Consider the following 16,989-nt stretch of genomic DNA (forward strand, 5'->3'; position numbering starts at 1 on the left):
CCCTAAATAAATATACAAAAACTATAAATACAATAGTATAACAATAATGATATGATAACAACAATACAACAATAATGTAAAAACCAAAGAATTAAAATTACATGAACCCCAAAAATAATGATATATCAAGGATAAAAATTAAATAATATAACAAGAATGATTTAAATAATACAACAACATAAATACAAGACAATAAAAAAAAAACAATAATATACAACAAAAATGCATAATATGATGACAATAATAATAGCATCAAAGTTCCATATAACAATAATATTAATAAAATCATTAAAACAAAAAGATTTTTAAACATAAAAAATGATGCATGTGCGCGTGTGGTGGGTGTACCGTGAAAGTGTAAGTGGTGGCTGTGCCTACTGTGATGTTGCAGGGAAGATAGCCACTGTTAATATAGCTTACGATCATGTCAGGTGGCGACGAAATGTTTAATCAGCACCGGAACATCCATAAGCGCAAATATAAGTAAGAAGAAAATGATAAATAAAAGTGTGAGAGGCTCTGGAGGCTGATTCACTAACAGAGATTGTAAGATCTCATGACAAACAGCCAATTAACCTATCGGTGTTAATTTAACTACGACCATTTCGGGGAACCAAGATCAAGGGCATCAATCGCCCTAATCTTGGCACATGTAGCCGTGTATGGTGGTGTGTGTTAATGTGTGTGTTGATTTGTGTGTAAAAGGAGTGTGTGGGTTGTGTTTTTAAAGTGTGTGCATGAGTGTGTGTAAAAGTGTGTGTATTTAAAGTGTGTGCATGAGTGTGTGTATAAGTGTGTAAAAGTGTGTTGACTTTTTGAGTCCAATCCCTATTTTGATTATGACAAATCATAGTATCTCATCTCTATGCTAAGTGTATGAATAGGTTCATTTTTATAAGTGCGGATAACACATGAGAAATGGAAGCTGAGAAGTACTTAAATGCACACACCATTCGGCGCAATCCTTGAAATTGCAAAGGAGGAGAGCATGAAGATTTTTGTTTCAAGTTGTATTGTAATGCATTTATTATTTGCGTCTGTAATAATTATGGTCTGTAATATTTGCATCTCATGCATGATTAAGATCCGTGCCTAGCGAGAGGGTTGTTCTCGTTAGAGAGGGATCTCCACCTTGAACAGAGAGGGGGGGGGGGGGTACTTCACTTGGTAACGAAGTGGAAAGGAAAATCCTCAAAGTGGGTTGCTTGAGGCAAGGACGTAGGCTGTTGGCCGAACCTTGTAAAAAATCTTGTGTTCAATCTTCTTCTTCCCTTACTCTTTAAATTCCTGCAAGTTATAACCCGCGTGTATGATTTTAAATTCATTGGGAACTTGGTGAATATTGGGAGTTGATTGTGATTGAATCAAGTTATCATATTGGCCGTAAGATTCTGTTGTTGGATTAAAAATTAGACAAGAATTAATCTTTGAATTCAGGTGTGAAACTGCTGAGGTAAAGGTATTGAGATTAAGTGCTTGATTGTAGCATAGGTATCAAAACTACTTAATTCATACTACTGAATTTGTGTATTGAAAATATCATTGACTATTGCTGAAAATTAAACGTTGATATTTGAACAACTGAATTAATTGAAGTTTGAGTTACCAGGTGAAAATGTTGACTATAGCTTGGTTGACCGACCCAAATTTGAACTAGCCTTCCAAGGTCGATTGAATCTTGCTCTACCTTCCTTAGCCGATCGAACATGTAGTTCAAAACTATCACGATCGACCGAACCTAATTTATGGCAGACCATCCCTTTATCATGGTCGACCGAACCCACGAAGGGTTCCAGATCGCTTGTCCTTAGGTCGGCCAACCCGATTTTGGGTCAACTGAGCACAACTGAAAACTATTATGTTTGAGATGAACGGTTGACCGACCTGAGCTTGGGTCAACCAAACCTCTCGGGTTCAGCAAGTTTTACCGTGGTTAATCAGGGTTAATTATTAATTAAATTTTTCCAAAATTCTCATTATGTCCCCAATGGTTTTATTTTTTGGGAAACTTATAAATACTCCTTCATTTGCCCTGATTAGTAGGAGATTAGTAATTTGATTAGGAAAATTCTCTCTGAAAATCATTTTACTCTTATTGCTATATTCTCTTAATTTTCAAGCATAATATACATTCTCTCCTTCATTCTTGCTTGCTAAAATCATTCATAGAGGAGAGCATTAATCTCATCCTCTTCATTGGCAAACTCATTGCAATGTTAAGAGTGATTGATATTTATTCTTGTGTGCTTATTTATTATACTTCTCTAAAGCATACACTCTTACTCAATTGATTTTAAAAATATATTTGAGTGTGCTTTGAGTATTTCCCATTTCACTTCATAGGTCAATTTTTTTGGGAAATCATTTCTTGCTTGTGAGTCTTTTTGCATCTTTATTGCAAGACTCAAAAGCCTACTTTGTACTTACTGCTAAATATATTTTTGTTAAAGCAAATATCTAATATCTCCTACACTTTACTTCAAAATATTTTTAGAGATATCATATGTGCACTAGATCTTTGAAGAGTTGTTAATATATAAAATCTTTTTTAAATCAAAATCATTATCTCTCACATATCTTATATATTTTCTTTTGAGAGATATACACATATTCACATAAACTCTACTAAGCATAAATCCTTATCATATGTGAGTGTATCGAACATATTTTTGTATATCATCTGCTTGTATTACAAGCATTACAAGTGTACACAAATTATTTGATTATCTATTGTATTCCCGATGTGTGGTCGGAAGAGGGAGACTAGCCCTATGAATAGTCCCAAATTGCTCAGACTCAATTAGGAGAGCACCAGACTGGTTCAGACCCTATTAAGAGAACTGGGTACACCATCCTATAAGGTGTTGTAATCGATGTCGCTCCATCCACAAATGAGAAACTAGTGGAATCCTTTTTCTTATGAGCTTGAGGTGCGGACGTAGGCAGTATTGGTTGAACTCCGATAACATTTCTTGTGTTCGATTTTAATTTCCGCAATTTAAATTTCTGCACTTGAATGTTTATGTTTTATTATTATGAATGATTAAGAAACTTAGCCTGCTATACTTGCTTTGATTATTTGATCAGTTAAATTCTTGTGGGTATTGGAATCTATTTAGAAAGACCCTAGGTTAAGAATTTTTAGGCCACACATACTTTAAGAACATATATTCTGAAAATTACATAATAACTGGTATACATACATGTTGGTAAAAATTCTATTAACATATTCAAATTTTCTAGCATAGCATATTTCCCTTACCTTATTTCTGAAAAGTCCCTATTGTACTCTAGCCCTATACCAACATGGTTCTCCACTCAACACCCTGAAAACCACATCCCCCAGAACAAAACATCAGTATTTCTTATAACTGAGGGAAAGACAAATACTGAATAAAATGCCTTACCCTGAGATTGGGACAAAATCCAAACCAACTCCACCAACGATCAGCTCTAGAAGACCTGCAAAGAACTTCGCCAGGAGCGTCGTGGTGGTTTCAGATCATCAATACGGCGTAAAATGGACCCGGAATCGAAGAGAGGAGGGAGATGCGTTTTAGAGAGAGAAAGAGGGGGTTTACGTTGAAAATTTGTCGAAAAATCTAGGTTTTCACTATTTATAGAGTCAGATTCATCAACGAGACATGTCACCTTATTGATGAGTCCTTTAATAATTTCATCGACGAACTTCCTCATTCTTCGACGAATTTCAAACTGTCCCAAAACCCTTCTTGGTACTTCTCGTTGACGAGGTCCCTCTATGCGCTCGTCGACGAACTCCCTGTGTTCGTCGACAAGGCCCCGTGTGTTACTTCCGAGTTATTCCATCCAAAGTGTAATGTCGTCGATGAAGCCTACTGCCTCCTTCTGTTTCTATTTCCATTATTTTTCGGATCATTACAATAGCTGTATTTAGTTTATTATCCCTAACTAAGAGGTGTCTCATCCCAACTTAAATAATTTTTAGGAAACCCAGAAAGACCGGCAGATCGAGGCCACCGTTGAGTTAATTGTGCTACCCCGCTAAGAGGGTAAGTTTTGAACTAAGATCAGGAGATTTTGATGTGAGATCCTAGATATATATATATGGATATTTTGGGGATTGTATATGAGTACAGTATTATTGTGGATTGTAGTTGACTTTGGTATTATGAATTTTATGGTTTGATGGATGTAATTTGTATTTACTGCTGCTTAGGTTTCCGCTATGTACGTCAGGTGCACCCCATTACCCATGGGTTCGGGTTCACTTTAATGATTATGATTAATTATAGAGTAAATTAAGCAGGTTATTACAGTTTGGTTTTCAGAGCCGAGGATGCTAGGTTCTATAGACTCTAGAATGCAGCAGTAATAATACTAGAGTATAGGATAAAGGAATTTGAGGTCTGGTTTTGTAGTCTAGATGCAGGACTTCCGTGGTGGTTTGTGTGATTTTCCTAAGGTGACGATTTCAGGAAAGTCATGTTAAACTATCGTCGGGTTGGGTATTTAGATTGCAGGATTGAACCTTAAATTAAGATCAGGAGTGATGTATTAATTAAGGAGATATTGTATGAGTTGGATGATGTGTTGTGGTGATAGGGTTCTAAGTTAAGTTATTTGTTTTTCAAGATGGACCCTGGAGGCAGTAGTGCCTATGCTAGTGGAAACGAGGGAGCTGGGCCCTTAGGCGCTACGGGCGGTGATTCAGATGCAGTTTTACGCAGCATGGCACAGCAGGTTATGACTGAAATTTCCAGGAATTCCAAGGAGTTGGGTGGTTCGTCTGTAGGCCATGACAGCTCGATTGAGAAATTCATTAAGATGAATCCTCCGGCTTTCTCGGGAGGAACTGACCCTGCTATCACTGAAAACTGGGTGCAGGAGATTGAGAAAATGTTTGCAGGGCTGCAGTGTTCTGAGGAGCAAAGGGTACTGTTCGCTACATATAAGTTGATTGGAGAGGTCAAGAGATAGTGGACGACAGCAAAACTCTTAGAGCAGCAAAGGACGGTACCTATGGAGATGACATGGGAGCGATTTAAGGAGATATTCTTCGATATGTATTTTCCACTCTCGCCTAGGGAAGCTAAGATAGAGGAGTTCCTAAATCTGAAATAGGGCCAATAGACAGTACAACAGTACACGGCGAGGTTCATTGAACTATCTCACTTCGCCCCGTACATTATTCCAGATGAGGCAAAAAAGGTACGACAGTTTGAAAGGGGTCTGACGAGAGAAATATATAAGAAGGTGTCAATATTGAAATTGCAGGATTTCACTGAGTTGGTAGATAGGGCCATTATAGCAGAAATTGGAGAGCGATTGGACGCTGAGAAGCAGAGACAGTGGAAGAGGTCCACGCCGTCTGTTTCCTAGCAAGGGTCTAGTCATGGTTCGTGGAAGAGAGGTGGCTACTACAGAGACCAGACACAAGAGACCGGGAATCGTGGTTTCCAAGGTATGTAGCCACTTCCAACTTGCCTGACTTGTGGGAAAAGGCACCCGGGGGAGTGTCGTCCCAGGTGAGGTATTTGCTACAGGTGTGGGGAGCCAGGACATGTGATGAGAGATTGCCAAACTCAGATTGGTGCTGTTCCCGCTCCTAGACCTGCTCGAGGAGGCTATCAGGCGCCACGTTGAGGCCAGCAGAGGAACATGGCTCCAGCTAGGGTTTTTTCTTTGACGTCGGGTGATGCTGAGGCAGCTAGTGATGTGGTGACAGGTATGGTTAGTATGTTTTTATTTAAAGTCATTGCATTATTTGATTTGGATGCCACATACTCGTTCGTGTCTTCGGGGTGTGTTAAATTATGTGAGGCAGACACACAATCATTAGATGTTGAACTGCTAGTGACTACACCGACTGGGTCAGTAGTGAGGTGTAGTAGGGTACTCCGTGGCTGTCCAGTTGATGTTTAGGGGAGGATTCTATCTACTGATTTAATAGTGTTAGACATGCATAGGTGTGATGTCATATTCGGCATGGATTGGTTAGCAGCTAATATTTCTAGTATTGATTGCCGTTCGAGAGAAGTGATATTCAGACCGCCAGGAAGACCAGAATTCAATTTTATTGGGTCATGAGTGCAATCTCTATCTCGGGTGATTTCAGTTATATAGGCAAGGAGACTGCTTCAGAGTGGTTGTCAAGGATTCGTGCCCTTTGTGAAGGAAATGCCAGGGAATGAATTGAAGCTTACTAGTACGCCAGTAGTGAAAGAATTAACAGATGTGTTTCCAAATGAATTACTGGGTTTGCCACCTAATCGCAAGGTAGATTTTCCCATCGATATGCTTCCAGGTACAACACCGATCTCTAAAGCACCCTACCAAATGGCGCTAATAGAGTTGGCAGAATTAAAAAATCAATTATAGGATTTACTTGATAAAGGTTTTATACGACCTAATGTATCCCCATGGGGAGCTCCAGTATTATTTGTGAAGAAGAAGGATGGGTCTATGAGGATGTGCATAGATTATAAAGAGATTAATAAAGTGACAATCAAGAACAAGTATCCTCTACCCCGTATAGAAGATTTATTTGACTAGCTCCAGGGTACACGGGTGTATTCCAAGATTGACCTCGGATCAGGCTATCATCAAGTGAAAGTAAGGATAGAAGATGTATCGAAGATGACCTTTAGGACCAGGTATGGACATTACAAGTTCCTTGTTATGTTATTTGGTCTGATGAATGCTCCTACGATATTTATGGATTTGATGAATAGGATCTTCCATCCATATTTAGACCAGTTTGTTCTTGTTTTTATTGATGATGTACTAGTCTATTCAAGGAGTTATGAGAAGCATGTGATACATTTGAGGCAAGTTTTACAGACGCTCAAGGAAAAAAAGTTATACGTCAAGTTCGGTAAATGTGAATTCTGGCTCAAGAAGGTTGTGTTTTTTGGGCATGTTATCTTAGGGGATGGAATTTCTGTGGATCCTAGTAAAATTGATGTGGTAGTGAATTAGTTTAGACCAAGGAACGTCCAAGAGATTATAAGTTTCTTAGGGTTAGCTGGTTATTACCGTTGTTTTGTCAAAGGATTCTCAGCATTGTTAGGGCCTCTGACACGACTGACTAGGAAGAACGTTAAATTTGAATGGGATGACAGCTGTGAGTAGAGTTTTCAGGAATTGGAACAGAAACTTGTCACGACACTAGTGCTGATCATCCCGTCAGGGGGTGAGGGTTATACTATCTACAGTGATGCGTCCTTGAAGGGATTTGGCTGTGTATAGATACAGCATAGTAGAGTGGTAACAAATGCTTTCAGATAGTTGAAAGAATATGGAAAGAAATACCCTACCCATGATCTTGAATTAGCTGCAGTGATATATGCATTGAAGATTTGGAGGCATTACTTATATGGTGAACGGTGCGAAACCTTCTCTGACCATAAGAGTTGAAGTACTTCTTCACTCAGAAGGAATTGAATATGAGATAGAGAAGGTGGTTGGAGCTTATTAAAGATTTTTATTGTACCATTAGTTATCACCCAGGAAAAGCAAATGTGGTAGCTGATGCGTTAAGCGGGAAGTCTGTGAGACCAGTGTTAACAGCTATGGAAATCCAGTATCCGATCATGATGGATCTGGAAAGACTCGGCATAGAGTTGGTAGAGAGTGATTCTCTAGTATGTATCACCAGATTAGTAGTATAACCTACTCTGTAGGAAAAAATTAAATCTGATCAGAAGATAGACCCAGAATTAGCAGAAGTATTAGTTAGAGTGCAGAATGGTCAGAGGGAGGAATTCTGTTTGTTAGATGACGGAGCTTTGCGATTCCGTTCTAGGTTATGTGCTCCTGCCGATGCTAACATCAGGAAGACGATTTTAGAGGAGGCTCATAGATCTTTATACAGGGTTCATCTCGATAGCATGAAAATGTATAGGGATCTGCGAGAGTTTTACTGGTGGAGTGATATGAAGAAGGAAATTTCTAAGTATGTAGTGCAGTGTCTGACGTGCTAGTAGGTAAAAGCTGAGCACCAGAGACTGGCGAGTCAGTTGCAACCGCTATTTATCCCAGAGTGGAAGTATGATCATATATCCATGGATTTTGTTTCAGGGTTGCCATCGGCGTCACATGGTTAGAATGCGATTTGGGTGATTGTAGACCGGTTGACTAAGACTGCCAATTTCCTATCTATCAAGATCAACTATTCCCTTAACCGTTTAGCGGAGATGTATGTTCAGGAGATAGTCCATTCTCACGGAGTGCTTGTGTCTATAGTATTAGATCGAGACCCGCATTTCACGTCACGATTCTGGAGGAGTTTGCAGGAGCTATAGGGTCTCAGTTTTCTTTTAGCATGACATTCCATCCTCAGTCAGAAGGACAGATTGAGAGGACGATACATATATTATAAGATATGTTTCGAGCATGCGTACTAGACTTTGGTGGTAGTTAGATTTAGTTTATGCTGTTGGTGGAGTTCACGTATAATAACAGTTATCAGGCCAGCATTGGTATGACACCGTTTGAGGTATTGTATGGTAGGAGATGCCGTTCTCCATTATATTGGGATGAGATGGGTGAGCGGCAAGTTGTGAGCCCAGAGCTTGTGCAGTAGACGTACGATAAGGTTCGGCTCATCATAGATAGAATCAGTGCAGCTCAAAGCCGACAGATGAGTTATGCCGATAATCGTCGTAGGAAATTAGAATTTGATATTGGTGATCATGTACTTTTGAAGATAGCACTGTTAAAAGGGGCTATGAGGTTTGGAAGGAAGGGTAAACTTAGCCATAGGTTTATCAGTTTGTTTGAGATTCTAGAGAAAGTGGGGCCAGTTGCCTACAAGCTAGCTTTACCACGCGCTTTATCCAGGATGCACGACGCATTCCATTTTTCCATGTCGAGAAAATACGTCCCATACCCTTTTCATATAATCAGTTATGGTGAATTAGAGTTTAGTGATTCACTAGTCTATAAGAAGGTACCAGTACAGATTATTGATAGAAGAGAGCAAGAATTACGTAATAAGAAGATTCCTCTGGCAAATGTTCTATGGAGGAATCATGCAGTAGAAGAGGTTTCTTAGGAGTTCGAGGAATAGATTAGACAGAAATATCCACAATTGTTCCAAGAAGTTCATATGTAACCAGGAAAGGTAAGTAATTGTATAACATTTCTTTTGTAGGTACATGTAGTAATCTAGTAAGTAATGTTTTAGTTTTAGGAAAATTTTAATTTATATATGTAATCTATCAGAACTTGAAATGTAACCACAGTATTCCTCCGCCATAAGTGAAAGTAAGTAATAAAATAAGTAGATTATTTTGTCTTTGGGGATGATGAGTTATATGAATAGTAAATTTCGAGGAAGAAATTTTATAAGGAAGGGAGAATGTAGTGACCTAGAGAATTATGGTATTTAAATAATGGAAGAAGGAGAAAGGAATTAAAGAAGATAATTAAATAGAGCCTCGTCGACGGACACAGGGGATTTGTTGACGTGAACACATGAGAGACTCGCCGACGGGGACGTGTCTGGTCGATGAGAAGATACCGAGAGGGTGTTTTTGCGATTATGAATTTCGTCGACGAGGGGGGAGAGTTCGTCAACGAATTGCCTTCTTGACCTTGTCGACGAAGTGACATGGCTCATCAACGAAGGCCAGTGTATAAATAGCCCAAACTTCATTTTTTTGATTGAAAAATTGATGCACAAACCCTCTCTCTCTCCTCCATTTGTCCCTCATTCCTTCTTTCTAAGATCTCGGGCTGGATTCTCGTCGGTTCGACAATCTGAAGCCACCACGACGTTCCTGGGAAAGTTCTCTGCAAACCTATTGGAGTGGATCGTTGGTGGAGCTACTTTGGAATTCATCTCTGATTTAAGGTAAGACTTTTTATTCAAAATTTGGTCTTTCCATAGTTATAGCAAATGTTGTACATGAAGAAATACTGAAGTTTAGTTTTGAGAAATGTTGATTTCAAGGTATTGAATGGGGAACCGTGCGGATGCAGGACGAGTGTATTTTAGGGGGTTTCTTTTCAGAAATCAAGTAAGGGAATAAACTAAAGCAGTCATTTTTTCTATGAAAATACTATTAAATTACTAGTAGATTTATGTTCAGAAAGCATGTATTACATTTGAATATTATTGAGAAAATTTTTATTTGGGAAAATGCTGCTCTTATATTGAAATGTATGTATTAGTATGAAATGCCAGAAAATATGATTTCAGTATAGAATATATGGTCTTATTCAGCATTGTGTGGCATGAATATTATTTTATGTGAAAAGTATTATGTTAAGGCAATTTTACAGATAAAATATGTTTTCAAAAAATATGGAATAAAATAGTACATTACGATTTTACAATACATGATAAATAACATGTTTATTCAAGATCATTATCTATGAAATGTTCAGTGCAAGGCTGTATTTATGAAATGTTCGGCGCAAGGCCGCAGATGTGAAAGTAATCGGCGCAAGGTCGTATGTATTTATGTTATTACAGAAAATACTATCAATCTATTTACGTTAAATTGTATATTATCATGCATTATATATTATCAAAACTCGGATGATAGTTTAGTTCAGTTTCAGGAGCACGATAAAGTAGTTATACAGATCAAACTATTATGTTTCAGACATGTGCTAAGGGTAGGAGATGGATAGTTGATGCGGCTTTCAGTGTAGAGTTGTAGACGTCCACCTGGCAGTCCGGACCAGGGTGTGGCGGGCCCATCGTACTTATAGACATTTTTGACTTGGTAGTGGTCAGCCAGCCATTGTCAAGTCTCGCCTTCAGGCTACACAACCCATCATGGGGGTAATACATAACATCGACTAGCTACACATCATAGTTAAATTTCAGTATTATTAGCTATACCAGACAGTTCATGAACAGTAAGATTTATTAGAAATATGAAAGTATACGTTTATGCAGTTATTAAATGATTAATGTTTTCTAGTATGCAAAATGTACTGTATATCTATAATAGCATTAAATATTCATGTTGACACACAGCTGTATTTAGTTTATTATCCCTTACTGAGAGGTGTCTCACCCCAGCTCAAATAATTTTCAGGAAACCCAGAAAGACTGACGGATCGAGGTTTCCGTTGAGTTAGTTGTGCTACCCTGCTAGGAGGGTAAGTTTTGAACTAAGATGAGGAGATTTTGATGTGAAATCTTAGATATATATATATATATATTGATATTTTGGGGATTGTATATGAGTACAGTATTATTGTGGATTGTAGTTGACTCTGGTATTATGTATTTTATGGTTTGATGGATGTAATTTATATTTATTGCTGGTTAGGTTTCCGCTGTGTATGTCAGGTGTACCCCGTTATCCACAGGTTTGGGTTAATTATATAGTAAATTAAGCAGGTCGTTACAGCGTGTGTGTTCCATATTTATTCTTCATTGGTTGATGCGTTTAAATTCCACTATGCAAATACAAGTTTATTCACAACACAAATGATATGCTAAGGGAATTTGAGTTTTTATTTGTTATGGTTGAATTTACCAAAGTAGATTGCCTACATATCCTTAAAAGAGGAATCAAACCATCTATAATTCAAAAACAACTTTGAAAAGAAATCAAAGAGAATGATCATTTCAAAAAATCATTGTTGAAAAACCACTTGAAACCGTTGATTATCTTGAAACCTCCATTGGAAAACATTATATTTTCCAATGAACTCTCTATGAAATAGAGAGTGAGAAAACAAGTTTATACTTGAAAAATAATTCTTCCACCCTCAAACCTCTTCATGGGTGATCATCGTGAAATGATTTTCATTTTATGAAAACTTACAAAATATTATGGATTTTTGGAAGGAGAGCTACAAACCTAACTTGAAATCTCTGTTAAACACTTAGAGAACACCCAAAAGCCTCATTATGGGTGTACGACTCCTAGGTTTTCTAAAATAACTTTAAGAAATCTATGAAAACATTGAAGAAACATGAGTGATCAAGTTTACAAGTTTAATTAATTGCATGAAAATTTAAATTTTATGGAAAAAAAAATACACAAAACCCTTGCAGTCTCATCATAAGACATATTGATTTACACTTAGGAGAGTGTAAAAACAAAGAACAAAACAAAATCCTGAAGAAAAGTGGAAAAGGGTCCAGAATTTGCACCTCTCAAGGTTTGGCAGTCAACCACCTATTGAAATTTTAGAGGGCCTGTCAACTGCATGCACAAGCTGATCGCCTTCCTACCCTATAATTACACAATCTCATGTCATTTTGACAATTTCCCCATGTACACCTATACACATATTGAAGAAGAAGGAAAACACTATAGAACTACATATAGAACATCATTGAAACCCAGGAGAAATGGGAGGGAATGCCTGTAAATCCTAGAACTTTAAATGACATATCCCTTTCGTAGACAAGCAAAAGCCACTCAGCAAATAATCTCTCTTCTAAATGCCCCTTCAAACAATTAAGGATTTGAAATTTCATTCTCTTCTCCTTTTGGCGATTCCCTTCTTACAAACCCTTTTTCCTTACAAACAATCCTCACTTTGCTCCAACTTCAGTTTGTCCTAAACTCTACCCAAATGGGTCCTTTTATAAATCTCTTGGGAGTAGAGGGAAAACCATTTTTAAATTTAAATTTCAAAATTAAAATTTGGAAATAATTTTCAATAGCCACTAACCCTTAATTGCCAATGTCGAAAATTGACATGTGGCATTGAGGGGACACGTGGTTGGCCCAAGATCTCCAGCCAATTGTGCGAAGACAAGTCAAAAATCAAATTAATTTTAGGGGTAAGCTAGTTGACCACCTTGAGGGGCTGCTCAATTGCCTGCGAGCTCTATCCAATGACTATTTTTAGAGAGGTTCGGTCGATCTCCCAACGAGGTCGGTCAATTGCCTCTAGTAAATTTCCTCCTCTCATTTTATTTGATTTCATTTTTCATACACTAAAATGGTTCTTCATTTTGGGTGGTAAAAAATGACTATAGACAGCTGCCCCTATTTTGCTAACATTTTTGGTATTAAATGTTAGGAAAAGATAGAACTTCCATTTTTTACTCCTTTTTGAACGAAGAGGTGTATTTATTTTGAGTTGGCCTCAAAAATTCCTATTATTATTATTATTTGAGTTGGCCTTTGATTATGTGCACTAGTTCCTTTTATGAAAACCTTCATTCATTGCATCTTCCTTTAGAACTTGCATTGTTAAAAAAATGATGAAATGTTTCAAAAGGTGATGAAATAGTCTCTGAGTTGGGAAAAGTTTTAGAATGGACAACGGAATATCAAGGTGATATGGGACCTTCGTTCATTGCATAATTTAAATACTTTTGCTCTACCTTTATGGTAGAAAGTAAGAAGTATTAGTCTTTGAAAACACTTTTAAGAAATTGTTCAAAACTTTCCAAAAGCTGCCCAAATGCGGGTTTTCAAATTTTAATCGAATATAGATTGATTAACTTTCCTAAAGCAAGTTCTTCCTTAACTATTATTTGTTCCTAATATCTTCATTTTTTTGCACATTATTTTTTCAAACTCAAACTTATGACTATTTTGACTGAACCCATCATTTCATTTGATAGGTCGCGCCTACGTACCTCATTTTTTAGCATCAAGTCCATTTGTAGTTTAGATGAAATTAGAAATCTTTTTTTTCCCCCACAAGTCATGAAGTACTTAAAGATTTGAACTAAAGATAGAGAAAAATTGCACTTTTATTGATTTGAATGAATGCAATGCTGCTAGGTGGTCCTTTTGTGTGGCTTTTGCAAATGTGGAAAGGTTTCAAATATTAGCATAGGCAACGCCACTATTTCCCTATAGTTTCGTTTATTAATTGATTAATTAATTTGCTTCATTTAAAAACTGAAACTTTTATTAACTACAAGTTCAATGTCGTTAAGAAATACTCATGTATATAAGTTTTTTAATAACTTTATTTATTATTTCTCCCTCATGTACATAGGATTAAAATATAAAAAATATTTTATAAGCCTTGATGTAAGCTTTAAGGAATTGATAGTGAGAAAGAAAATTAATATATATATATATATATATATATATATATGTATATATCATACTGGCCTAACATGTCTAATCCAACTGGCACTTTAACTCCCTAATGCCTTTTAGTGAAGACAAGTGCCTCCACTACAATTTTTAAAATGAAAAGAATTTCTTGGCAAATTAAAATTTTATTTCTAATAAAATACTTAGAATTTTCATATATCCTAGATCTAGAGCAAATTAATTATAATGAAATTGTATGAAATATTTTTTTTATAACTAAATTCTATTTAAAACAACTGTATATTAATTATGTCACATGTGAATTCATATGCATTTTAATTTCATGTGTTAGAAATATATATAAGAAAATTGTTTCTTATCAATAAAAAAAATATTATTTCAATCTTGAAATCAATAAAAAAAAATGGATCAATGAATAAACAAATAAAAAAATTTCAGGCAGCTATGCACTTATCCCGTATATACACTTGGTTTAAAACACTTGGTTTAAGTTTAAACCAGCGCAGAACACGATGACGTGGAGGGATCAAACAATGCGGGAAGCAGGTACTTCCTCCCATTCGCACCATGCGCGTTGTAGCTGGCACCCGCATTATCCAATAACAGGCTTCCGGCGTAACCCGGATATGCCCCTTTTCCGTAAATCCCCGAACAAGCGGAACCAGCCTCCAACGGAGCCCCGGTTACACCCTGGAAGTACCCATTTCCATATGGGTTTGTAGCAGTTGCTGCCAAAAGGCTAGCCAGGTTTATGACCATGCCGTCCAAACCGACGTCGTTGTTGGGCGATAACAAGGCCGGGGTTTGGGGTCCGTAGATGGGTTGGTGGAACGGCCAGGCGCACTGACCCGGGCATTGGGTCTCGGAGTTACCCACCCAAATGTAAGCAAATCTGGAGCTCTTGCCGTCTCGGGTCCTGGAGCTCTGGGACGATCCGTGTCTGCCGCAGCTGCTGGAGCAGAAGCCTTCAACCGCCACGTCGGAGGCCGTCAACACGACGTTAATGGCGTTCTTCTGCTCGCCCTTCGCTGCCAGTCGTTCGATCTGCTGAGTGGTGAGCGATTTCCCGACAGAGTAGGTCTCATCTAGTATTTGACCGCCGAGGGAGAGAGAAACCGAAGAGGGCTTCTTAGAATTAAGGAGGCGATAGTATTTCTGGACGGTATTCCACCAGGTGGAAACCGAGGGTTGGGCCTTGGGGGGTTGGGGAGATGAGAGGGAGGCGAGGAAATCGGAGACGATGGCACGCTGGGGAGGCTTGAAGTGGCCGTACCAGATGAGGTTGACGGAGAGTGGTCCGGTGAGGAGAGGACCGTTATGGTATCGGAAGGCAAGAGTAGGGTCTTGAGCCGACCCGGGGAGTTGTCTGGCGGCGGTGGTGAAATGAAGCAGAGAAACGAAGAGGAAGAGTTGGAGGAGGAAAAGGGTAGAAACGAAAGTAGCCATAATGATCGATGTGAAGGATTGGGTAATTACTTGATGTTTGAAGTGATGGGATGAAGAAGCAGGATGCACGTATATATATAGTATGGCATATGGGAATTGGGATTAGGATGAGGAGCGAGAGGCGTGGAGGGGAAACCAGTAAGAACGAGGGGAAACGCAGTTAGCAAACATTCGAGAGTGGGGGTCAAAGTAGTGCCAGCTCGACGTAGTGACACACTGACACTTGTGTGCGCGTCGGCTGTGCGTGTTTTGTTAATTAATGGTTGAAAGTTTATTTTAATAGGATTTAAAATTGAGAAAAACTAAATATTCAAAGTAGTGGTGTCCCAAGAGCCAACAGCATTTGAACAGCTAGAGTGCATAATAATAAATGGGTCAGAGATACAGTTAATGCAATATTAATCAATTAATATTAGCATAGAAATATTAATCCATTAATATAAGCATAGAAAGGTTACTCTTTCTGTAAAGTAACATTAATTAATCAATTCATTAATCTTCTTCAATTAAAAATATAAGCACTCATATAAGTTTTTCAGTAACTTTATTTCATGAGTTGACCATTAAAGTTTTCTTAGAGTTTGTGAATTGACACTAATTAAACTTAATCAAGTTAAAATTAGTTCATATTTTGCACAATAAGTAGAGATTTCTTAACTCATGTATATAGATAAGAGCTGATTTTTCATTTTTCTTTTTCAATTATTTCAGCTTCATATAGCTTAAAAAAAATACAGGTGTTCAAATCTTCTTCCTTGTAGATGGAAAATTAAATATAAAAAAATATTTTAATTGATTTAATTAAACTATATTCAGTATAATATTATAAATTATATCCTTCAAAATAAACACACCCTTGGCATGACTCATGACTCTTGGTTGTTGTGGCTTGCTTTTGCATTTTAGAATGAATGAATCGTTTGTTTTGCCATTCAAAAATGCACCTCTCCAATTCCAAGTTTCATATTCTTTGTTCATAAAATTTTAGTATTTACTGCTGATCTATTGATAAATAATCCAATACAACAAACCTTTTTTAAGCTACTTAATGGGTACCTATTTATGATTTGTTTATTAAACGGACAAGTTTGAGTTTTTATGTTAGTCACCTATTAATAAATGGGTTAACCTGAACCCAAACCTATTTAACCCACACATGTTTATGACCTCACCACAAGAAATAAGGTTATTAGTGATGGTTTTAAATCGTCACTAATAATCAAAAAACTGTCACTAATAGTATTAGTCACGGTTTTATCAGTATTAGCGACGATTTTAAATTTTGTCACCATATTCGCCGATACAACTAATTATTAGGGACAAATTATACAAACTGTTACTAATAGTGGAGTATTAGTGACGAACACAAATCATCACTAATAACCTACGACTGTCACTGTAAAATCAACATATTCTCGGCTCAAATTCGTCACTAAAGCCTAAGTATTAATGACGATTTTAATAACCGTCACTAATACGACGCTATTAGTGACAGTCAATAAACCGTCACTAATGTTACACTTTTATTGACGGTTACTAAAACTGTCACTAATAATGT

At 37.4% G+C, this 16,989-nt stretch overlaps 1 protein-coding gene and 1 non-coding gene across 2 annotated transcripts; both read right to left on the reverse strand.

Annotated features, from left to right (window-relative positions):
• Nucleotides 1–505: 505 nt before the first annotated feature.
• Nucleotides 506–603, reverse strand: LOC131163247 (small nucleolar RNA snoR109). Its single transcript, XR_009139022.1, has one exon. It is a non-coding gene; the product is annotated as a small nucleolar RNA snoR109 (small nucleolar RNA).
• A 13,733-nt stretch (nucleotides 604–14,336) lies between these two features.
• LOC131162541 (protein PHOSPHATE-INDUCED 1-like) lies at nucleotides 14,337–15,500 on the reverse strand. The gene has a single exon (XM_058119139.1). It carries the CDS (start codon nucleotides 15,429–15,431, stop codon nucleotides 14,478–14,480), a length of 954 nt encoding a protein of 317 aa, XP_057975122.1. The 5' UTR covers nucleotides 15,432–15,500; the 3' UTR covers nucleotides 14,337–14,477.
• Between the last annotated feature and the right edge of the window lie 1,489 nt (nucleotides 15,501–16,989).

Source organism: Malania oleifera, chromosome 8, assembly GCF_029873635.1.
Source record: "Malania oleifera isolate guangnan ecotype guangnan chromosome 8, ASM2987363v1, whole genome shotgun sequence".
NCBI classification, from domain to species: Eukaryota; Viridiplantae; Streptophyta; class Magnoliopsida; order Santalales; family Ximeniaceae; genus Malania; species Malania oleifera.